This window comes from Lachnellula hyalina (assembly GCF_007821495.1).
Source record: "Lachnellula hyalina strain CBS 185.66 chromosome Unknown contig00004, whole genome shotgun sequence".
Taxonomy (NCBI): domain Eukaryota; kingdom Fungi; phylum Ascomycota; class Leotiomycetes; order Helotiales; family Lachnaceae; genus Lachnellula; species Lachnellula hyalina.
The window spans coordinates 135,815-159,206 of record NW_022157118.1 but is presented as its reverse complement, the minus strand read 5'-3'; the positions used below and the strand labels follow the sequence as shown (position 1 = coordinate 159,206).

The 23,392-nt window shown below is 48.8% G+C and overlaps 9 protein-coding genes across 9 annotated transcripts; 5 read left to right on the top strand and 4 right to left on the bottom strand.

Moving 5' to 3' along the window:
- Positions 1–297: 297 nt before the first annotated feature.
- Positions 298–2,379, bottom strand: PEX17 (Peroxisomal membrane protein; the record flags this gene model as incomplete). The annotated part of the gene is made up of 1 exon (XM_031145331.1): positions 298–2,379. The coding sequence occupies one exon, from the start codon at positions 2,377–2,379 to the stop codon at positions 298–300; it is 2,082 nt and encodes a 693-aa protein (XP_031009493.1).
- Positions 2,380–2,579: 200 nt separating this feature from the next.
- On the top strand, positions 2,580–3,144 carry YPR153W (Uncharacterized protein; the record flags this gene model as incomplete). Its single annotated transcript, XM_031145330.1, has 2 exons — positions 2,580–2,593; positions 2,646–3,144. The coding sequence occupies 2 exons, from the start codon at positions 2,580–2,582 to the stop codon at positions 3,142–3,144; spliced, it is 513 nt and encodes a 170-aa protein (XP_031009492.1).
- Positions 3,145–4,242: 1,098 nt separating this feature from the next.
- On the top strand, positions 4,243–5,268 carry STE14 (Protein-S-isoprenylcysteine O-methyltransferase; the record flags this gene model as incomplete). The annotated part of the gene is made up of 1 exon (XM_031145329.1): positions 4,243–5,268. The coding sequence occupies one exon, from the start codon at positions 4,243–4,245 to the stop codon at positions 5,266–5,268; it is 1,026 nt and encodes a 341-aa protein (XP_031009527.1).
- Positions 5,269–7,122: 1,854 nt separating this feature from the next.
- On the bottom strand, positions 7,123–8,316 carry LHYA1_G000336 (Nuclear speckle splicing regulatory protein 1-like protein; the record flags this gene model as incomplete). The annotated part of the gene is made up of 1 exon (XM_031145328.1): positions 7,123–8,316. One exon carries the CDS (start codon positions 8,314–8,316, stop codon positions 7,123–7,125), a length of 1,194 nt encoding a protein of 397 aa, XP_031009526.1.
- A 238-nt stretch (positions 8,317–8,554) lies between these two features.
- On the top strand, positions 8,555–9,544 carry LHYA1_G000335 (uncharacterized protein; the record flags this gene model as incomplete). The annotated part of the gene is made up of 1 exon (XM_031145327.1): positions 8,555–9,544. One exon carries the CDS (start codon positions 8,555–8,557, stop codon positions 9,542–9,544), a length of 990 nt encoding a protein of 329 aa, XP_031009495.1.
- Positions 9,545–10,864: 1,320 nt separating this feature from the next.
- TPK2_0 (cAMP-dependent protein kinase type 2) lies at positions 10,865–12,463 on the top strand (the record flags this gene model as incomplete). Its single annotated transcript, XM_031145326.1, has 4 exons — positions 10,865–11,662; positions 11,712–11,965; positions 12,015–12,389; positions 12,436–12,463. 4 exons carry the CDS (start codon positions 10,865–10,867, stop codon positions 12,461–12,463), a joined length of 1,455 nt encoding a protein of 484 aa, XP_031009494.1.
- A 5,294-nt stretch (positions 12,464–17,757) lies between these two features.
- FUN26 (Nucleoside transporter) lies at positions 17,758–19,261 on the bottom strand (the record flags this gene model as incomplete). The annotated part of the gene is made up of 2 exons (XM_031145325.1): positions 17,758–18,952; positions 18,999–19,261. Coding segments are annotated over 2 exons (1,458 nt in total), but the record flags the coding sequence as incomplete, so codon positions are not given.
- Positions 19,262–20,151: 890 nt separating this feature from the next.
- LHYA1_G000332 (Alpha-acetolactate decarboxylase) lies at positions 20,152–20,969 on the bottom strand (the record flags this gene model as incomplete). The annotated part of the gene is made up of 2 exons (XM_031145324.1): positions 20,152–20,763; positions 20,880–20,969. The coding sequence occupies 2 exons, from the start codon at positions 20,967–20,969 to the stop codon at positions 20,152–20,154; spliced, it is 702 nt and encodes a 233-aa protein (XP_031009528.1).
- A 547-nt stretch (positions 20,970–21,516) lies between these two features.
- alsS (Acetolactate synthase) lies at positions 21,517–23,269 on the top strand (the record flags this gene model as incomplete). Its single annotated transcript, XM_031145323.1, has 2 exons — positions 21,517–21,769; positions 21,846–23,269. The coding sequence occupies 2 exons, from the start codon at positions 21,517–21,519 to the stop codon at positions 23,267–23,269; spliced, it is 1,677 nt and encodes a 558-aa protein (XP_031009531.1).
- Positions 23,270–23,392: the final 123 nt, after the last annotated feature.

Genomic DNA, 23,392 nt, shown 5'->3' with positions numbered 1-23,392 from the left:
TGGATCGGAGCCAGAAGGGTGGGTTATGCGATGCGGTGCGGTGCGATGCGATACTTTCACTTCATTACCAGCAAGCTAGAGGGAGGATTCGAGTAAACTATGAGATGAGGTGGGATGAGATGAGAAGTGATATAATGTGGGGTAAGGGGAGGGAACACTAGAGACCTGAGAATCTTTCTTAATATTCATAACTGGAAACAAACCTCCTTTCTAAAAGGTATGCTATAGTATAATATATCATAACTCATGAATCCATCCCTCCCTTCCCTTCCCTCCCTACCAAACACCTTTCACCGTTCACAACCTACTCTCCTTCTGCGCTCCCAACGCACCACTCATAAACGGCCCTCCTTCCCCTCCATCTCCGCCCCCCCTAGCACCAAACAAAACCCTCTCCCTCCCCCCCCTGCTCCCCCACCACCAAACACAAACAGCACTCCTCTCGACATCCATCTCCCCACTCTCCAGCACCTCCCAAAACCGTGCGCGACACCGTTCCCGCATCCCAGCATCCGGCACCGCAGCCAGCAGATCCGCAGCCAGCGGGAGCCATTCCTCTAGTGCGCCGAGCGGGAGATACGGCAGCGCGTCGAGCAGCGTGAGGAGCAGCACCGCTTGCTCAGACAATGCTGCTGTCTGACCATCAGGTTGGGCTCCCTCGTTCACAGAAGGGGGGAGTGGGGCCGTAGGCGCGTGCAAAGCGCGGTGGTGGAGCATTTCCAGTAGAGTCTCTGCGAGCATGGGTTCGGAAGCAGCGAGTTGCTTGGGCGGCGAGGTGATTTGCATGAGGGCTTTGAAGGCGAAGCGGAATTGCCGCGGCGAGAGGTTGGTGGGGAAGGAGTTGAAGAGGGATTCGACGTAGAAGGGGAGGGATTTAGCAGCCAGGGGTCCGTTTTGCGGGGCTGCGAGCGCCGAGAGCATGGCGCTGTGGGCGGCTTCGAAGATCTCGACGAGGTGGGCGTTGGCGGATGGGTTTAGGTAGGGGGAGGCGGGGGTGAGGATTAGGGATTCGGTGGTGGCTGGGGACATGATTAGGGTGAAGTGCTCGACGGTGTTGAGGTAGAAGAGATCGTGGTTCCGGTGCAGGGGGTGGGCTGGGATTTGGCCGGCGTGGGAGGGGATAATTGAGCGCAGGAAATCCCCGGATTGCATGGGGAAGCAGGAGAGGATGTCGATGGATGTTAAGTTGACAAATGTGTATGCTGAGAAGGCGTTGGAGCCCATTCGGGATGAGATGAATTGGATGTTGCTGAGAGCAGTCAAAGCCTTTGAGGCAATGCCTGGTGCTAGCTCGTTCGATGATAGGTATGGGGTTATGAGGGTCTTTGCAATAATCGAGCGTAGGATAAGTACTGTTGCAAACATAGCCGTCTTCAGAACTTGCCAAAGTAACGGGAATGTAATTCGAAGTGTCTCCGGAGTGAGGAACGTTGCCTCTTCAGAAGGATCGATTTCAGATAACTTGTTCCGTTGCCATGCTGTCAGTAACTTGCCCGAAAAAGCTACCAAGTGATCAAGTGTCTCCAGTACTCGGCTTGGTACACTCAAGTTCTCGATGGCATGTGCAATAAGCCGTGATAATGGTCCCATTGAGGATACAAGGGGCTTGGAACCAAGTTTTTGTAGCTGAAGAAACGATGGAGACTTTGCTGACCAGTCGAATTTGTTTCCAGAAACATGTCTGACATCGTAATCCACGGTTTCGAGGAATATCGCATCTTGATATCCTTCCATATATGTCATGGCTTTAATAAGAGGATATACCAAAGCATCATAATTTAGTAAACGTCTAACATGATCAGACAAAAGAGGGAATGCATGATTCAGCGCCAAAATCATAGATTCTACCCCCAGAATTCCAGTAACGGCTTGATCTTGAAGCGTGAGGTTTGCAGCCGTAACCAGAGCAGTCTCAAGTTTGGCTCTCAACCCACGCGATAGTCCACGCCGTTCTTGCCCCTCCATCCCAAGCAGGATTCCGGCCAGTACCAAGGTATGTTCCCATCTAGGCGATCGATCGTCCAAGCCCTTCACCACAGCCGTAGCCCACTCGTCGCATTCCACCCCTCCACCTAGCCTGGGTTGATAGGCATCGAAAGGTTTATTACTCTTACTCCCACCCTCGACTTGGTTCTTGTGCACGGTTATAGCAGCTGTATTATAGACGCTAATTATTCGAAGACTCGTCCGTAGTCCGTCTACTTGGTTCCATATTGCTGGCGATATGAGAAGTTGTGATGTGAGGAGGGTGATGTTGAGTGGATTCGAGAGCGTGGTGAAGAGGGATGCCGTGCTGGAGAATATCCTATTGCTTTGCTCTGGATCTGGAGCACCCTGGTAGGCGCGAAGCACTGTGGTCAGGAGTCGATCCGTCGGCATGGTTGTGTATCATGGGAACCTAAATTCCATGGTTTGTGTTGATGCTGTGAAGTCGCGGCGGCCAGTTGGTTCTCTAGATCCGCAGCCGAGGCATCTTCAGCCTTTCGCGTTGTTTCCAACCCCAACCTCCACTCAACCACCTCACACCTCCCAACAGCCACAAGGCTGAAAGCCTTCATACAAAGAGCTACACCTTCGCCATGGTATCCGCAAAGTGCGTATCCTCCCCAATCTCCATGCGCTTCTCCATTAGTAACATCCCCTAGCGTGCGACTTCACGATTCCACGCCCTTCGACTACTCAACACCGGCATTTCCCTCGCTGTACTGGCCCCTAAACGTCAAACCAGGAGTTGCAAACTACCTGTACTATGCCAGCGACATCTGGCGATACACTCTGCTATGGACGCTGATAATATACGCCGTGTTCCACGGGGCGGTTGCGGGGTTTGCGGTCTTGATGCAGCTTGGGAAGGGCAAGCATGCGTGGCAGCATGTGTGGATTATACCGCTGCTCTACGCGCTTATTGCGGGCATAGAGGCGCTGTTGGCTGGGAGTATCGTGGGAGGAATGTTAGTATTACCTTGGTTTAGTTGTTCAGTCGCTATTGAGTATTTCAATGCTGATCTGATATCATTCAATAGTCTCGGAGCTGTCTATAATGCTGGATACTTCAAGATGTCGACATGGATGCCGTTTATTTGGGCCTTGATCAATGTCTTGATCTTGACTTTATCTTCATTCTCTTTCCAAGGTGGTCTATAAAACACTACATATCGTCATTCAGACCAGCCGAATGAAAGCTCACCAGATGGAAATACCGGTCGGACTTGAATAGTCTTCACTATTAATTCAAGTCCATATTGAGGATTTGAAATTGGAGCGGCATACCCGAATCATCTCTCCCGGATATCCTCATCTCTAATCTCAGACTGGACAAAACGCTAAAACTTTCTCCAAGGGGGAAATCATGGATAATCATGGTGACAATTCGTCATCATTTGCTTCTATCAAAAACAGAGCAGCAACGCCGACTATTGTTAATCAATTTTCTAAGGCAGTGTGACCTTGAAATGATATGAGCTTGCACACAGAGAGCTGCTCCCGCTACTTGCTTAAGCTTGGTTCTTGTGACCAAGAATCTCCATTGCCAGCGTCGCTAGGATCTTGGGACGTATTATGGCACACACCAGTACATTTGCTACCCGATGGCTTACGGATAAGTTGCTTTTAGCGCTGCTCTCAAAGCATCGTGGATACCATTATTGTTAGTCTATCTCAGCAACGATGTCTCACATATCCAGCTCCAACAATTCCGGATGCCACTAGCCTCGGGCTCCTGAACTTCTTTCATACTTGCTGATATCCTCGGTTGGATTAGTATGTGGATTTGTCGAATACGGGGGATCAAAGGGCTCTCGCTTTGATATGAAGAATGCTGGTGCTGCATTGGACGAAAAGTTTTGTGTGGTCTGGAAGTAATATAACTTATACAATTATAATCAGGCTCAGATATGTAATTATTGAAAAGCAGTCAGGTTTCCTAAATGTGTTATTTATAGCTATATTCGTACTCGTATGTGCCATCTGAGACTAGTCGCACTGCAGCTGCAGCAATTAGCTGCCGGCGCTATACATCCTGGTATGTTGCCACGTGCGTCTGTCATCTTCAGCCTTGCCAATATTTTGAGACATTTTTGCCATCCCATCCCTTGTTACTCCACTTTACTCTACAACCTTCATATTGTTCCCGCCCCGCCTTCGAGGCTCAAAGAAACCTTATCTTTCTTTCTCTCGAAAGAAAGCTCGAGTTATATTAGAATACTCAACCCTCCATGTTCCTTGGGATGACATCTACAAGTCATGACTTTACATAACCTCTCCAACGTTCCAACAGCTCACGAAAGAGACGAATTACATTTTGACAATGCCTTCCCCGCTGATGATGGTGGAAATGCAGCCGCAAGCCATTCCTACGAAGGCCATGATACTGCTGCACGTTCAAGAGGAAATGGAAGTGCAAATGGGACGGCTCGACGAAATGTCCTCAACGAAGCAGCAACTCTCATAAATGCTGGGGGCTTGGGGCACGCGCAGGCCTCAAACCATTCTACAGCTACAGATCCAGGTCCAGGTCCTCCAACCTCAGAAGAGATCTCCTCCGCCCTCAGAGCCTACGAACGAGCCTTCCTACCCAACCAACCCAAATCCCTCTCGGGAATCTCACTGCGCGCTTTCCTCCTGGGTCTCGTCCTCTCGCTCTCCTCAACTCTATCCGTATACCTCGCCTACAATGGCCATACTGTCTGGAGAGCGCCCTTTTTCATAGCTTCACTATGCGTCTTCCACTTCCTGGAATTCTACACCACAGCCCTAACCAACACCGCTTCCGCAAGAGTCTCTTCGTTCCTCCTCTCTAGCAATGGCTCCGCCTACACAATCGCCCACACTGCCGCCTTTGTTGAATGCATCCTCATACACTTATTCTGGCCCTTTAGCTTCCTGCCTTCCTCTCTGCACACCATGATCCTCACTTCCGGCATCCTGCTTATCATTCTCGGCCAAACGATCCGCGCCATAGCTATGATTCAAGCCGGACGTAATTTCTCGCATCTAGTAGCGCATACGAAACGGTCAGAACATCAATTAGTCACGAGTGGGCTTTATAGTGTGTTGAGACATCCCAGCTATTTTGGGTATTTCTGGTGGGCGATTGGCACGCAATTGGCCTGTGGAAATGCAGTTTGCCTTGTTGGGTATGCGGGGGTGCTCTGGTTGTTTTTTGCAAGGAGGATTGTGGGGGAGGAAGAGCTGTTGATTAAGTTTTTTGGACAGGAGTATGTGGGATTTAGAGAGAGGACTTGGGTTGGGATTCCGGGGATCAAGTGATAGGGTGCGCATTGGGTTGGGTAATTGATTGGTAGGGGCGTTTGGCATTCAGAGGGTTTGCATGGGAGGCATTGGAGTGAGCGAGTGATATCCGGGAAGTGGGTCTTTGGGAGTTGAGGCACGAAATGTTCGAGTATTTCTTGTCGTGGGCGGGCATTCATGACTAGCTGGCATGTATGAGTATGATGGCAGATAATGTTTAATTAAGATACTGTAGGAGAAATTGGCATCTTGTATATTTGCACCGATAATTAATGAAACAGCATTACTGAACACCAGGAGCTGATAAACTGCCCACTCCACAAGCTTGGATTCTTTTGAAATATGTTCATTCTGATTCTAACAGTAGCATGGCTCTCGTAAGCAACTTTAGGGCTTCTGCTTCTACCTCCCGAAAGGAAGCAAGCAGCAAGATATATAGATATCATATTGTCCGTACATGATTCATTCCAAGACGTTCTGCGCAAAATTTGGAGTTAACACTTCCATCCTAAACGATTTGTCAAACGTCTGTTCTTCGAATTGAGACGGGGAGTAGATGTCTTGTGAGACAGGGTATCACCGAAATTCCTTTGGCGAGAACACTATTTAGTACCGCCAGACGATTATGGCAAAGCCTCCATAGCAGTCAAAGACACCAAGCATGGTTCGACACTTCCTAACACCCCGCTTACCTCCCGACCTAAGAAGCCTGTTAAGGGGGAGGCTCCGGCCCAGCCCATCCACAAACGTACGATGAATCTCATCTACTGTAAAAGTAAACACTGCTGTAAATAAAACTCGTTCGTTCGTTCATTCGTTCATTCGTTGCTTGCTTACATGCCTACCTGCTTGCGTTATAGCGGGAAATAACGGCTGCCGAAATAATATCTACTACCGACCATATTATCAAGTTTCAATATCCTGTGCGTACATCAACTCTCTCTCAAGACGTGAAGAAGCAAGCAGCTTGTACTTTATCTGCTCCCTAGTATACCTGACATTGTCTAGAATCTAGCTGTGTTTGCCTTGTATTGTAAGAATCATGCGCGGGGTGAATTTATGCTTTGAGAGAAAGAGTGAATGCTAGGAGAGGAATAGAGAAGAGTCGCTTGAATTGGTAGTGGTTTGCATTTAGTACTCTCTGATGGGGAGGCTTTCGGAATGCTGTGGGATTTAGTTGACGCGAAAACAATGTCATGTTGGCTTCAGGGAGGGGCCGCGGTTTGGTGTGTGGTGTGTTCCAAATCCTTCGACATAGATGGCTATGATATATTAACAAGAAACCAATAGTTGGAAAGGAAATGGAGAAGGGAAAAGAGAATAGATAGACAGATAGATATATGTATGAGGAAGGATATTTGCTGTCATTACGGAATGTGCTGTCAATGACCTTCTAGCCATTCATTTATTCATTCGTATTTTTGGATCAAAAAAAAGGGGGAGGGGGGGTAGCGGTGGATGTATGTCTATAGAAATAATGCAGGGGTGAGGGGAACAGATAAAGCTTGATTGAAGTAGGTTTGGCATTTGAAAAAATGTATAATAGCAGTATGCGCATGAATGCCCACTGGAGCTTTTATACTTGGAAGAGAGTAGATGGTCACGTTGTTGCGTGTAAATGACAAGTTTTGAACTGCTTTTTATGTTTTTACTTTTCTATCAAATTTGAGGCTTTGGACCTGTTGGTCTTGCTAGATACCGGCATCTCTTTGTGTGTGGAGAGCCATTCGAGCATCACTAGGAAGTCGAAAGGGCAACTCTTCGCCACTTGAAATATCTCAGCCAAGAGCCTTCGTTATTTCGTAGGATACATCTCGGCGTGAGTAGACCTCTTCTTGGGTGGTGTATTCTCTTGAGGGTAATATTGTGTTTTCAAGGTACCTCGCCCCTTTTCTTTGCCTCTTCGGCCTCTTTCTTTCTGGCAAGATATCTCTCCTTGGCGCTCATAATATCGCCCTCTGTCTTCCTGCTCTTCGAAGCCCTCTCGATCTTCTGCTTCTCTTCTTCCTCTTCCTCCAAGGCACGTTTTGTGGCTTGCTGGAGCTGTGTTTCCATCATACGTGATTGTCTCTCCCGCATAGCTTGTTTGCCGCCTCCGGCTCCAACGAATCCAGGGCCTCTACTTCGATCCGACATCGAAGCTCCACCACGTGCGGCAGTTGCTGGAGCAGTACTCTTGGGTTTGGGTATAACATTCAAACCTCCTTTAAGCAACTGTCTCTTATCAACAACCTGCCCTTCATCATTCACAGCAATCTTTGCCCCAGTTTTCTCACTAATCTCCCTCGCAATCTCAGCATCAGACTTCTGTTTTTCTTCCTCCTCCCTCTCCATTGGTCCATTCTTAGCCGCCTCCTCCGCGGCCTTCACAATCTCCGCATGTTGCTGTTCCCCCTGCTCAAGCATATTCTTATAAAAATTCGTCATTCCGGCCCCCTTATTCTTCTTCTGCTCCTGCTCCTCTTTAAGCCTCTCCTCCGCTTCTAGCCGCCGATTCTCCTCCTGCTGCTTCTTATACGCCGACGTAACGAACTTCTCTTTATCCGCAAACTCATCGCCTTCAGCCTCTCGATCCCGAGCTAGTTTCTTCTCTTCCGCAATTGTAGCATCTCGTTTCCGTACTGCTGCTGCGGCGAGCAGGTTTGTCATGTATTTGGGCTTGCGCTCTTCATCTTCGGTGACGACCTTCTTTTTCGGCTTTAGGGATTCGTAGACAGCGTCGTAGTCGTAGATACTGGGATCCAGTTCCTCTGCTGTGTCGGCGTGCTTCTTGGATGTGAATGTTGCTGAAAGATCGCCGTACATGCTAATAGGAGCTTTCTTGGGGGCCCTACCATTCTTGCTAGGTTTGATAGAAAGATTACCCCGTGTGGCAAGGGTAGGTTTGGATGGTTTTTGAGAGAGGCCGTCGATTTCACCAATTTCTTCTATGCCGCCTTCGTTGCCATCTTCGTTGTCCGAGTCGTCGGGTTCGTCGAAGATGGGTTTCCGTTTCGCGGGTTGGGGTCTATTTCCAGGTGTCTTTTTCTTGATGTTGAGTCCGTAGGAAAGGCCGGCGTTGGACATTCTGGACGGAGTTGGGATCTCTCTCCTGGAGTTGCGATGAAGTGGAAAGTTTGGTGAGGTTGGAATTAAAGGCCGCTAGCCTCGATCTTCTGAGAAGGCTACCGACAAGGCATCGACCACCCCCACCCACCTCAAGGAACTTTCTGTGAATCCAGACAAATTTGTCGCTCAACAAAGGTCAAAAAACTTCTTCATAGATGATGCTCAGTAAACATCCACTCAGTCTTAGACCTTGACGATGAGCTCGGGAAACGAGGGCGACGCTGTCGCAAACGCCAGCGACCCGCCCCGAGACAACGACGAGTATAGAGGATCACACAAGTCGAAATTCAGATTCAAGTCCAAGCGAAAATCCTCCCATGCTGAAGAATCGCGAGGTTCGTCTCGTCATGGCGACGAAGAAAGACATCACCGACACCACAAACATCACCACCGCAGCAAACGGCGCAAGCCCTCCCCCGCCAAAGATGACCCCTCCCTCTACGACGACACACATCTCCCCAACACCTCATCCGCTCAGTTCGCCGATCCGGACGTCGCATTCCGCGAGTCTCTCTTTGACGCCATGGCCGACGACGAAGGAGCCTCGTTTTGGGAAGGCGTGTACGGGCAGCCGATTCACACGTACCCGGATGTGAAAGAGGGGCCGACGGGGGAGTTGGAACAGATGACTGATGAGGAGTATACTGCATATGTAAGGGGGAAGATGTACGAGAAGACGCATCAGCATTTAGTTGAAGAGAAGCGGCGGAGGGATGAGGCCAAGAAGGAGAGGGAGAAAGCGGCTAAGGAGGGGCGGAGGGAAGAGAGGGAGGCACAGAGGTTTAGGAGTAAGGTGGAGGAGAGTTTGAGGAGGGGGGAGGAGAGGAAGAATAGGAAAGCTTGGGGGGAACGGTGGAACGCATATGTTGGGAAGTGGGAGGAGTTGGGGAAGGCGGAGACGAAAGTCCATGTTGCTAGTATTCCTTGGCCAGTGGAGAGTGGGAAGAGGCAGGATGTGTGTTTTAAGGAGATTGAGAGATTCTTTCTTTATGCTCCAAGTTCGGGAGAGCCTACAGAGATGCAGCTAGGGAAAGTGTTGAAGACTGAACGAGTGAGGTGGCATCCGGATAAGATCCAGCAGAAGCTCGGAGGTCAAGATGTTGGGGAGGATGTTTTGCAGGCTGTTACAGAAGTGTTCCAGCTTATTGATCGAATGTGGTCTGAGATTCGGGACCAGAAGAAATGAGTTATTCATATGGTTTATTTGGCGTTGCATAGCGTTGGCGTTGAGTGCGGATTTGGCAGGGTTGTGGCATACGGCAATTGGGAAAGAGAGAGTGTTTTTGGAAGATCCCGAATAATACATGACATTTTATGAGTGTCTCAAGAACTCGTATTGCGAGGTCTTTTTTATCCCGAGTTGATGGAAAGACTTGAGAGGGAAAAGCTCTGGGAAAGAGCCTATAATAGGCTTATAAAGCTCCTAGTCTCACAGAGAGTTCAAAACAATCAGAACTTCGCATTCTTCTCCAGGCATGGCTGATTAGTCCTTGGTAAATTATGATCCTGATTGCAATCTTTCAAGATAATTCATAATTATTCCTCCTCTTTCTCTCTCCCTATCATGATGAATTTCTCTCCTTCCTTGACTCTCGTTTCTCTTTCGGGGATATGCGTGCGTATTAACTGCCAGCTCTGGTCGATCCTGCCTCTGTGGTTGTCACTGGTTGACTAGACAGGAACTCTATCTGGATTCCATTCTAGACTTCCTTCTGAAGACAACACGGCATCCTCTCTTTTTATATACATCCACCTACCTATTCTATCCTACCCTCAACCTCTCCACCCCTTGCCCCTTTCTCTCTCTCTCTCTCTCATTATGTTCTTACGCTCCGTAGAGCGCTAAGCCCCTCCTTATACCCACCAAGGCTTGGCGCGTCAATACCACACCCCACCAGGAAGCGGGCCAGCCAGTTGGTACAGTACAGTGCCAGCCAGTCCAGTACCAGTCCAGTACCAGTGAGCCTGTCCAATCGCACACTCGCCCGCATATCAATCACACTTCGCCCGCCGCATCCTTCTCCTTCCAACCGTCCACGAAGCAGCATCGCGACCTCCGAGCCTGCATCTTCCTCCTTCGCCCTCTCCGTTCGCTCTCCATTATCTGGCTCTATCGAATCAATTGACAATTGCCTTCTGTGCAGCCGTTGTCTTTTTATGTTACAGCCTCATCGGAGTGCCATCCGCCAGCCACACGCTATTGGCGATAGAAGAGAAGAAGTCAGACTGTTGACGACTGCACGAAAGCCGCATTCCTTCTTCCTAGGTGCCCTGTCGAATCGCAGGTTCCAGCGAACTCACTCCTTACATCGACCCTTTTACTTCTCTTCAATCGCATTGCAGTCTCTCGTCGAACTTACAATCATCATCGGATTATCCCCCCGCTATCCAATACCTCCACACTGATCTACGCCGTCTTCCGTCCCCTGGTTCGCAACGTACGCCTTTGGGCCCCAGTTCCTACTGGTCAGTCGATCGCGACGACATCAGTCTGCAATTGCTTTCTATGCCGACTTTAGGATTCCTGAAGAAGAAACGGACGAGGGAGTCGCCGGGTCAAAACGACCTTGCTTCCTCGCCTTCAGCTTCAGCTTTTAGCCAGCCAAATAGTCCGATAACACCAACTTCTTCCAGAGGATTCGACAATTCGATTACATCCGTCTCTACACAATCGACCGCCCCTCAATCCCTACCAACATCTCAATCATCCGACGCGAACAAGACTGATATCTCCCCACCTGTGGGCGAACACTCGAATATGCAAGAAGTGGCTCAGCAACAGCAACCCCAGACCTCATATCCTCCCACGACAATTCCAGGGCAACAAAATCTTCCTTCGATTAATAACCTAATAAATCCTCCCCAACACGATGGTGCAGGCCATTCGGCACCATCACAAATGACATCCATCACAGAATCTACCAGTTCGGTTGGAGCTGCAAAGACAGAGGCTGTGATACCTACCCCACAAGTGCAGGCAACCCCGGTCCGGCAGACCAAGGGAAAATACTCCTTGGGGGACTTTGATATTCTGCGAACACTTGGGACTGGTAGTTTTGGGAGGGTTCATTTAGTTCAGTCAAAACACAATCAGCGCTTCTATGCGGTAAAGGTGCTGAAGAAGGCCCAGGTGGTCAAGATGAAGCAGGTTGAACACACAAACGACGAAAGGCGGATGTTACAAGAAGTCAAGCATCCATTTCTCATTACACTTTGGGGGACGTTTCAAGATTCAAAAAACCTATACATGGTGATGGATTTTGTAGAAGGCGGTGAATTGTTCTCACTGCTACGCAAGTCGCAGGTAGGCGCTCCGTCTTGAATAATATCCGAGTGATACTGAAAACAAACAGCGTTTTCCCAACCCCGTAGCAAAATTCTATGCCGCAGAGGTTACTCTTGCCTTGGAATACCTACATTCAAAGCAAATCATCTACCGAGATTTGAAGCCAGAAAATCTACTCCTCGATCGACACGGACACCTGAAAATAACAGATTTTGGGTTCGCGAAGAGAGTTCCAGATATCACTTGGACACTGTGTGGAACTCCGGATTATCTTGCGCCTGAGGTAGTCTCAAGCAAGGGATACAACAAATCCGTCGATTGGTGAGTTGTTTCTAGGTGTCTAATGTCATTGTTTCTGACGATTCTATAGGTGGTCTCTAGGCATATTAATCTTTGAGATGCTCTGTGGGTTCACTCCATTTTGGGACGGTGGCTCTCCAATGAAGATCTACGAAAATATCCTCAAGGGCCGAGTCAAGTACCCACCGTACATTCATCCTGATGCCCAGGATTTACTTCAGCGCCTCATAACGGCAGACTTGACAAAGCGACTGGGCAACTTACATGGGGGCTCAGAGGATGTCAAGAACCATCGATGGTTCGCCGAAGTTACCTGGGAACGATTGTCTAAAAAGGACATCGATGCACCCTATGTTCCGCCCGTCAAGGCTGGCGTTGGAGATGCGAGTCAGTTTGATAAGTACCCGGAAGAAACCGAGCAATACGGTGTATCGGGACATGATGAGTAAGTTACCTTTTTCGGCCTCATGAATCAATGCTAACCTTTGTAGGCATGGACGTTTGTTCCAAGACTTCTAAGTCCAACATCCAATCATCATTATTCGAGTCTCGTTCAGTTGTCGATACAATTGACTTGTCCTTTTCTAGACGAAGACCACCTGCACATATGCGCTTAAAACATCATCATCTTATGTTGGATCGAAATCATGGTGGCGAAAACGATAGGGAGGGTGTTGGTTGGGATACAATTGGAGCTGGTAGGCGCGCATTGATATTGGGATTGCTTAGATTATTGGACACAAGCCATTTTGGGTGAGCTTGGATATTTACGACCTAGGATAGGAGCCTCTGATTAGAGTGCAATGGGACGCGTTGGAAACGCAGATTATTCCCGCCTGACTGTAAACTAAAGAGTTAAAGTCGGTAGGTCCAAATGTGATTGCTTTGCAACATCTATGTAAGGCATGAGTGTGCAATGTGTACTTGTGTACTTGTGTACTTAGTGCAATCGGCGAAGTGGCCTGTTCCTTGCACTATTGTGAAAGAACGCTAAATGGAGTACACTCAACTTTACGAGTGAAAGAAGTGAAAGAAGCGTCTGCTTAGCCAGCCAACTAAAGGGTATAAAAACGAGCCTCGCTGTAACGGTAGCTAATTATTCTATCGAAGGTCCTTCACCCACGGAAGTTCACCTTGGAATTTATAGTACAGGCTTGTCTTGGACGGATTTTACGGCTGCTGTCGTTAAGAATGTTTTACGGTCAAGATATTTTCGTCGTTTGGTCATGCATGTTCGTTCTTCCCGATCTAATGCGGAGTAGGAACGCTCTAACATCACTTTAAAATTTCGTTTACTTTAACCACTCAAAAAAGGGTTGATACCTTTTGTTAAGTCTCTAAATCTTTAGTCTTATGCATTGCGGAGGCATGTAGATTCTTCGCAGCCTAGCACGCCTGTCTCCTACCAACAACACGTTGCTGCCATTGGCTTTGACCAGGATCTTCAATTGGTATAGCAGTGGACCCGCCCTGCAAGATTACAACGGTCATATAGGGTGGTATAGATTATAAGTTCTAGTTCTATTAAATATCATTTGAAATAAGCAATCCTCTCGAGGCCCTCGCCCCTCTTCCCCGCCAGCGGATGCAGGCCTCTTCGCCAACGCTCTAGAGGGTCATTGAGCATCCAAGTCGGAAACTTCCTTCTCTTACTATAATCCACCTTCTCATCCACATCATCCAAATCAACCTCCACTAAAGCAAAATCACTCGGCGTGTACCGAGTCCGATTAAACGTCCCAAAGCTACTTCTTGTATATCGTTTTTGCACTCCCATTCCAGGTCGGATGGCCCCGTTGTATGCTCGACCTTTCTCTTCCATCCACTCATCCCATTCGTCTTCCTCAAACACTGAGTTTGAATACCGGTAGTAATCAGCGCTCTTTTGCATCAACTCCACGTCTCCGCTGTCTCTCAACGTCGTCCCGCCATTTTCTCCACTCCACCCCCAAGTGCTTCTCGAGTACCTTGAAGCGGAATCAAGGCTGAGAGCTCGCGAATGTTTAATCTCCTTGTCGTACAGTGGAACATCTGGAGGTGGGAGTGGTTTTCGTTTGATAGTGTTCGCTCGGGGCAGAATTAGTGGCTTCTCGGGAGCGAAAGGGTCCTTGTTGGGGCTGCTTCGGAAGAAATTCCGTCGCACTCGGCTGGAGAGGAGGAAAACATCAAGGAGGAGGACAATCAGGAAGAAGATGAAGATAGAGCCTAGAGTGATGCCAATTATGGCACCGCGCGGTAGACCGCTGTCATCTGATGCCACCAAGGGGCTACTTGTCGGCGCGAGAAGAATGTTTAGACTGGTTGGGGCCTGATTTGGGGCACGATCAGAAGTTGTTCGTGTGCCGGCGGCATTTGCTAAAGATATAGCAGAAGAGCTGAAAGCTGCTTGGGTTTGTGTTGATGAAATTTGAGTTTTTGGCGTGCCAGTTGGACTGATGAGACTTTCAATCGAATTACCTCCAGTGCGAGAAGTGTGAGCTTCTCCTCTGGGTCCCTCCACATTATCACCCGCTCTAATTGACACCCCCCTTAAAGAGATATACATAATTAATAATACTATATAATAGAAAACATCACGGCAGCACAGCTGCGTGCAGAAAAGAATGAGAATCTCGAACGTTTGCGTGGAGAAGAAATGGAGAATATATGGGCGCGGCCCATTATTTCACAAACATTAACTCCATGACGCGCGCAAACCTTCACGGGAGACGGATTTTCCAGTTCTCCCCAGGTCTAATTCAAGACCAAAGCTATGCGATTGACATCGGATGAAGCTTCACAAGGCTGAAACCGAGATCGACGCTGGGTTGCGGAAGCTCGAAGCAGAATTCGAAACGCTTGGCACGGGTACAGCAAATAGCAGTCCATCAACAATGCTTCATCAGTTCAACTTAGAGCTGAGGACAAGTATCGGATCTGCGCTCGGGCAATAGAAGTGTGGAGACGAGAAAGGTGTTCGTGGTCCAGAGTGGCCAAAGCCGAGACTTTTGCCCCCCAATATTTATGCCATGATCGGATTCACAACTCTCTTGCAAACCAACGAGAATCTTACACCAAAAATCAATGCTCTTCTTGTGACAGCAAGGTTCCCTAGAGGTGAACGAGCATGCAATACCAATAAGGTGCGAGAGGTCAGAATGCCATTGTGACGGGAAGAAATTGTAAGCGCTTAAGAGGACAAACTTCCCCAGCGCTTCAACTTGTCAGACTCTTCGACTTCAGACTCCAAGAATGTTTCGGCATATAGAATTTAAACTTAAATCCAATACTGAATGTTCGCCTTCTTCTCCGGCTCCGGAAAGATACGTCCCGTCACGAAAGTGGCCGGTCCAGAGGTGCCAATAAGAAGTGTCAAAGAACCGCCACGAGCTCTGCGATCACCTTTCCTCCCAGGCTTTGGCCGTCGCACATCTTAGTCCTCGTCCCCAAAGCATATACATTACGTCCCGATTTCCTGCATATGTCTAGCCAAGCAGTAAAAGAGATGGTTTCGAGGAAAATCGCAAGAGGAATCATATCCCCAGAGTTCTCTTTGGGTGTTTGTCCTGATGTATGAACGAGACCGGTATCAGAGGCCCAGAAAAACATAAAAAATGATGCATGCGTTCAAGACTTGTTGAGGACAAGTACTGTGTAATCGTAGAGTTCTCCCCGCTGCTGTGAATTTGCTGTTGGTAATTAATTCACAGCAGGTTGGATGTTGAATCGGGTAAGTGTTGGCGACACGGATAAGGGGCTGGCTGGTAAACATTCATTCAGGGGCAGGGGTAGACAACTAGGAAAACTCTGGGATCTAATCTGAAGGAATGAAGTAAAAAGGTATGAAAACAAACGAACGAACGGAGAAGTTTGTGTTAGTATAGGAGGCATAGAGTGTGCTGAACAGAGCTTATAAACACGTCCAGCTAGCGAATCGTCGTATCTAAGAACAGCCATCAATCAATCAAGAGTATAACCCGGAAAGCAACCCGCTTTTCTTCCTTTCTTTCTCTCCTGCAAGCCATTCCACCCTAATACCGATAGCTAGTACGATTGTAATCTGCAGCCGCCTTGTTAAAATCCCTTTTCTCCATCAACTGCTTGTCCCCCCTCATGCCAGGAATGCTAGATCCGCCAATAAACCGATGTGCATCCCACTACAAGCCCCAATCAGAGTCAGCATTCATTGCCCAAAGGTAGGAAATAAAATAATCATTCATCGTTCAGTTCACGCGTACTCAAAAGTCTCAAAACCAGACTTCCTCTCCCAAACCCCCCCAAAAGAAAAGTCAGTCCCGATTAGGAAACAAATGAACCACTTAAGTTAACTCGGGGCAAAGGGAAAGAAAGGGATGGGAAATTCACATACATGATGTTCAACCAGCAACAGATTAGACTCAAATACCTTTGGCTTCTCCCTGCACCTCCCCATCACGCACTTCCGCGCCCACGAATCCCTCGGCTCTGCCTCCCTCCCCCTTCCATGAGTCACTCTCATATGCGTATCCCGATCTACTTCCCCCACAAACCCCTTGAAACAAGTCCCGATCTCGCACCATGCCATCAAGTGCCCGAGCTTGAACGCTGCTTCTCCTTTCTCCCCCGGTTTCTGGGCGTGGAGGTTCTGGATGTGCGTGATGTAGGATTCTTTGTTGGGAAAGCTGGAGGTGCACGTGGAAGTGAATGTGGATGTCGAGGTGGAGGTGCGGATGTTGCAGGTGAATGTGTCGGCCGCTGGTTCTGGGCCGAGTCTTGAGAGCTGGTAGGTTACCTGCGCCAGTTCGCCGGGACGTGTATGCATGCTTCTTATATGGAAGACCAGACGTTCCTTGGAAACAAACGGATCTTCACATTGGCCAATGCGGCAAGTAAACTGGGACTTGGTGCGGATCTCCGCTCCGGTCTTCTGAGTCATTCTGGGGCTTCTGGGTAGAGTAAAGTTAGTTCTAGTTTCGGTTTATGGGGAGGAACGAATTAGCAAGAGAAGTGGGCAATCGTACTCTGGCGTGTCGCGGGTACGGGCACGGGTTCGGGAGGCCATCAGTCGGGCTTTCTTGTTGGCGGTATGGAGAGGCGTGAAATATGGAGAGGAATAGTCACTCTCGAGCGCGGGACGTTTCATCGGCGTGTACGTGGTGGTATTGAAGAGACAGGATCTGGGCCGTGGGATCATTGCACAGCGCAGCAGGTAGTGGCCTCGCGTCGTGGTACCGAAGACTGTAGCGGCCCACGAGAAGTCTGCAGAAAAGAATGAAGAAGATTCTCCCTGGGCGAGAATACCCGGGTACAAATTTCTGGATATCTGAGTGCAGTTGGGCGATGATGTCTATCTAGGTACCTTGGGTCGTTCGATTGGGTGGTACAGCTGGGTAGCCGATGTTGAATATGTGTGGTTAAGCGGTAACAACTGCGGATACAAGTTCACACAAGATGCCAGAACCTTATTCCTTAGCAGCGATAAATATAAAGGTGGCATGAGATTGAAGGATTAAAAATGAAATGGCAGTGGTTCTTACCCAAATAGTACAATACAGATTCCGACTACAGACTCCGGTACCTAAAGTAAATACGTAGTTGCAGTACAAACATTATATTCACCCAAGCACTGGCTTGAACATTTTCTCACCAGCAGAAGCAGAATGGAAGGGGTCTAGCATAAGTAGATTTCAATTCAGCTCTAGAGCGACTTTCTGAAAATCCCCGTTGCAAAATAACCATGTGTTTATATACCTCATATGCATAATACCCATCCATACGCCATCTAACTCTCCAAATAAACGCCCCTGTCCAACAACCCAATGCAAGACACGGCAAAAAGCAACGCAAACATATTATCACGAAACGCTACCAGCTGCGAAACTCAATAGAGACCCAAACGTCAATCCCGCAACCAGATTCATACTCATAAAGCCCCCAGTAGCCTCCCTTTCCTCTTCTGCCACGAAATCATTGGCGTGACTCATGGCCAAACTACCAAGATAGCCGTTGGTGGCCCCGAAAAACGATTGTACGATAATGAGATAGAATGCATCGCTTTTGATCTTGGCACCTTTGCCTTCAATATTGCACAATAGGTACAATGGGAGGTGAGCACCGCGGAGAAGCGAGAGGGTGAACATGAGCCAGGGGCGACTGCTAATGTTAGGCACGGGAATGATTGTAAGTAGCCGACCACCGAAATCTCCGAGATTCCAAACCAGAAAGCCGAGGGGGATAAACGTGGTCGGTTGGAAGAGTCGGGGTGCACGGTCTTCGGGGACGACCGAGAGGATCTTCTGGGTGAAGACGGGGAAGAACATGGTTATAGCGAAACAGACAAACACTGTTCCCGCCATGAAGTGTAGTTTCTTGTAGAGAGTCCACATGGAAACAGTTTTCCGCTTCCCTCCTTCTAATCCATCGTCGCTTTCAGCTTCCGTCATCATTTTGAGCTTGACAATTCGATTATGCTTTCGCACCAGGGGTAGGAAGGCAAATAGTGTGAAGAGACTAATCATGGTTGCGGTCAGGAAGTATATGAATGCAGAGGTCTTTGCTTCGTTTGCCAGGCTGTCGGCAAGAATAGATGGGTCTTCCCATTTGTCATGTACTGGAATTGCCAACACAGACATGATTTGTGCAAAAGAGGGAAGAACGCCTGCGACTGCCTGACCTGTCATAATAGCCCGAATGTATTCCCCCCTCCCAAAACTGGACGCAAAGGCGAAAGCTCCGTTTTGAATGAGGCCCGTAGCACAAGACGTGGAGAATACCATTATCAATGTGAATGCCAAGTACCCCGGTGATGAAACATTGGGGAAGAGGGAGGTCGATATGCAGAGGAGGGTGAACACAATGCTATTCAAAATAAGGGCGTATATGATTCGTCGGGGGTACGAGGCTGTTGCTTGTAGGTGATTGAGGATGAGCATGGAGCTCAGGTTCGTAACGCATCCGACGGAGATAATGGCGGATTGGAAATGGTTTAGAATGTGAGCATCGTCTCTAAATCGACTCTGAAAGTAGGGAGCCGCGGCGAGGAACATGTTCCTGCAACACGTTAGTCTTTGTCCGCAAGAGGCCCAAGATAGCATACCAAGCCCATAACATAGCAATGCCCAGCAAGAGGAAGACGGAGTATTCCACGTAGGAAAACGGCTCAGCGGGGTCCGGAACAACCAGGATAGGCCGTCGCACATCTTCATCAGCATCGCCCAAAGGCTCATAATCTTGGGCGTCGGCTGACTTGTTGAAGATGGCACGCAGCCTGGCTATGGCGGACTGGTCCTCCATTGTCGTAATTAGTAGTGATTGTGGCGTAACTGATCGAGCATTTGTGTAGGATGCAAAGTGTTTGGAGACTAGTCATATATACAAACGTATCTAGCGAGCATATCGAGATTCAATATCTGTGCGCCATTCATAGAGTATCGTAAAGCAAGTCAGGACTCATGCTTCGTTGTTGGATGATGTTGACCACGAGCCATATGTCCGCGCCGAGGTACCCTGGATCACCTGACCATGCGCCTCAGAATGTCTTGCTCCCTCTGCACCTACATCATCTCCTCCTCGCTGCCACGATTCTGCAGGTACAAGGTTCACCAAAGATTGGCTAGCGGGCCGACCTCTCCCATACAAATTTGGGTGAGAGTCGGAGACCGCGTAACATGACTTGGAAGCAATGCGTATGCAAGTATGTCTTGCTGCAAATCCGACTTGCAACGAAAGTCATGAATGTCTTAGTTCGGGCCGGAAATCGTCGTTCCAAACACAAAATATACATACCTGTTGATTGTTTTCCATTTTATTTTATTCCTGGACGCGACGCGGCTCTGCGTTTCTCGCGTTGGGATAGGGGTTGTGGCCGCCATCCGGTCGTACGTTAACAAGGCTGTTGATTCGTTGATGCACCTTGGAGGTGCGTTGTCACACATTATTTTCATTGGAGACAATACCTCTGAGAGGCTGCTTCGAAGTCGTGCAGCCTGTACAACTGTGCTGTACTGTCGGAAATCGCTCTTGGTGCGACTACCACATGCATGCTCTGAGGTGGAACAACATGTACTCATATAATCAGAGGCTGTCTTTGATCCGGGTTTCAAGACCTGATGAAGGATATAAACGACTGCGTGTTTTGGAACAAGTGTGATCTTATTCGCGATACCTCTATTCGATTAAAGTATTGTAGAGCGCTATAGTAGTACATGTGTACAAAGTAAGCTTTAATAACCGTCTTCTTCCACATCCTCTCACCCTTCTACTTTCTTCACACCCTCATCATCCGTCTTCAGCGTAACATCATTAAACCTCTCACTAGTCGGTAACTCAATATGCACATTTGCCACAACAGCAACCTGCATCTCCACCACCCCATCCCGCAACTCCAAAACATGACCCCCAAACCTCTTCTCCTCATCAATAAAATGCATATGCTCCCCCGCAACACTAAACCCCTGCCAAGACTCCGGACTGCGAAACCCAATAACCGTCCCCCTCACATCCTTATACTCAGCAACAAACTGGCTCTGTCCCAGTTCCGACAGCGGCTGCCCTTCATACTCCTGTCCTTTCACAGTCCTGCATTTCAACGCCGCGAAAGAACCGATGATGCGGTAAGAGATAAACAGGTTCTTGGAGTGCGCGTTCCAGTCTGAGAGGATGGAATCGATGCTGGACTTTTGTGACAGGGTGATATGCGGGAACGTGTGTTCGGGCACGAATTGCGTGACGGCGCAGTAGGGGACTTGGTCGTCGGGTGAGGCGATGCGGATTTTTCCTTCGGCGAGGAGTTGGTAGCATGTCCCGTCTAAGAGGAGGAGTTCTCCGTTCATGAGGACGAAGGTGCCGAGGCCTTGGTTGCCCTTTGTGAGTACTGTTTATCAGATTAGTATGGACTTCACACAGGGAATAGAGAACTAGGCTCTTAATTGAGATATGAGACGGAACAGTCTTATGAGTGAGACTGAGACTGGCTTACAGGTGGAAACGGGGATGCCGGATGAGGAGACCCCGCCATCAGGGCATTGAGGAGGGAGTATTGGTATATGTGATTTGATTCGAGCGCCATATTGGGTGAGTAAGTGAGACTCGCTATGAGAGATATTGGTATTTTCAGGGGCTTCAAATGATTAATTCAGCTGCTTTGCGAGCTTGAAGATAGATCACTGTGGGCCAATGCTCTTTCGAGAGCTAATGGTGGGGTGAACCTGACGTCATAAGCTATCCTAATCAAGGGATATATATATATTTGAAAGGTATGTCGAGGATATATTTTTACTTGATTGCTATGTCGTATGATAATACACCAAGACTACCTAGGTACATGCAGAGTTCTCTACACCATTTTGAGAAAATGTGCTACAGTACGGAGTAGTCTCGGCGAGGGAAGAGAATAGCCCCGCAGGTTCCGTCACCATTTCCACGCCACACCCTTATAGTAAACATTTCATTCATTTATACCAGCTTGGGAATGGAAGTCACATAAAGTCGGTCAAACCAATTCCTAAACCATGCTATTACTTTAATCCACCCACCTGACTCTCTCTCAGCTTCTCCACACCCAATCCTCACCCCGAGCCTCCATCAACCACCTCAGCCACAGACCTCACTTCACCATGTCGGAGGACTCAGTAGCATCCATTATCGTCAACAGTCTCTACAATGCAGGCATCCGCATTGTCTTTGGGATTCCAGGCGCCAAGGTCGATGCCATCTTCGACTGCCTGCAAGACCATCCGGAGATCAAGCTCATCGTGTGTCGACACGAGCAAAATGCAGCCTTCATGGCCGCGGCTGTAGGTCGTATTACTGGTATTCCGGGGGTATGTATCGCTACTTCTGGCCCTGGGGCTTCGAATCTAGCTACGGGTGAGCTTTTGTTACCTTCTCCTGATACTGATACTGATCCCACTTCTGTCTGAAAACTGGAGCTGATACTTCTCAGGTCTCGTGACAGCCACCACAGAGGGTGATCCGGTCTTGGCCTTGATCGGATCGGTGCCCAGGCTACAGAACACAAAGCGGACCCACCAGTCGATGAAGGCATTGGATATTTTGGGTCCTACTACCAAAGCAGCCATTCCAATTGATGTCGAGGACCAGGCCGCCGAGGTCATTTTGTCCGCTTTGAGAACTGCATATTTATCTCCTCAAGGCGCAACTGTGGTTTCTATTCCTGCAGATATTGCAAAAGAAAAGTCCAAGATCCTTGCTTTCGAAAGTCACGCTTTCACGCCACCAATGTATGGAGCTGCTCCTCTAGAAACCCTAGACAGTGCTATAGCCATGATTGAGAAAGCCGAATTGCCCGTCTTGTTCCTCGGAATGCGAGCCAGCAGTCCCAGGGTAGTAGCCATGGTCCGTCAGCTACTGACAAAATTCCCCATGCCAACAGTAGAGACGTTCCAAGCAGCAGGAGCCGTATCAAAAGAACTCGCCCATCTCTTCGCTGGCCGAGTGGGACTCTTCCGCAACCAAGTTGGCGACAAGCTTCTCGCAAAGTCAGATCTGATAATTGCCGTTGGATACGATCCCGTGGAATACGATGCGAATGTGTGGAATCCAGACGGAAGCCGGAAAATTATTCACATCGACTACACGCCAGCAGACTACGGCACATATTACCACCCTGTTTCCGAAGTCCTCGGCTCCATCGTCCAAAACCTCTACCACTTCGTTCAAAATCTGAAGTCTGTCAACGACACCACATCCTCTCCTCTATCTAAGCAACTCTCCGCAGAGTACCTCGCCTGGCAAGACTCACCCCTCACAAAACGCACATCCGGCCTCATCCAGCCCCTGCACTTCATCAGCACCCTGCAACCCCTCGTCTCGCCCACCACAATCGTAACCTGCGATGTTGGCACCGTTTACATCTACATGATGCGGTACTTCTTCTCCTACGAACCCCGCACGCTCCTGTGCTCCAACGGCCAACAAACGCTCGGCGTCGGCATGCCCTGGGCCATCGCCGCATCCCTCACACAATCCCCTCCTTGCTCCCAAAAGGTCATCTCGCTGAGTGGAGATGGGGGTTTTATGTTCTCGGCTCAGGAGCTAAGTACCGCAGTGCAGCAGCGGTGTAACATCACGCATTTTATCTGGAATGATGAGGCGTTTAATATGGTGCAGTTTCAGGAGGAGATGAAGTATGGACGCGGCAGTGGGGTATCGTTGGGTGGAGTGGATTTCGTGAAGTTGGCGGAGGCTTTTGGGGCGAGAGGTTTTAGGATCAGTGATGCGAGTGAGTTGAAGAGTGTCATGGAAGAGGCGTTGGCTTTTGAAGGGGTTAGCATTGTGGATGTGCGCGTGGATTATAGTCAGAGTCAGGAGTTGGCGGGGGTTATATCGGAGAGTGAATGGAACTGATGGGAAAGTTTTGTGTATTCAAATTTTGGTATGCCAAAACGCCGTAATGCCAGCCATCCAGCCATCCCTATCCCATATAGTCAGCATTCCAGCCACTGTGGAGCATTCAAGTATATATACAAG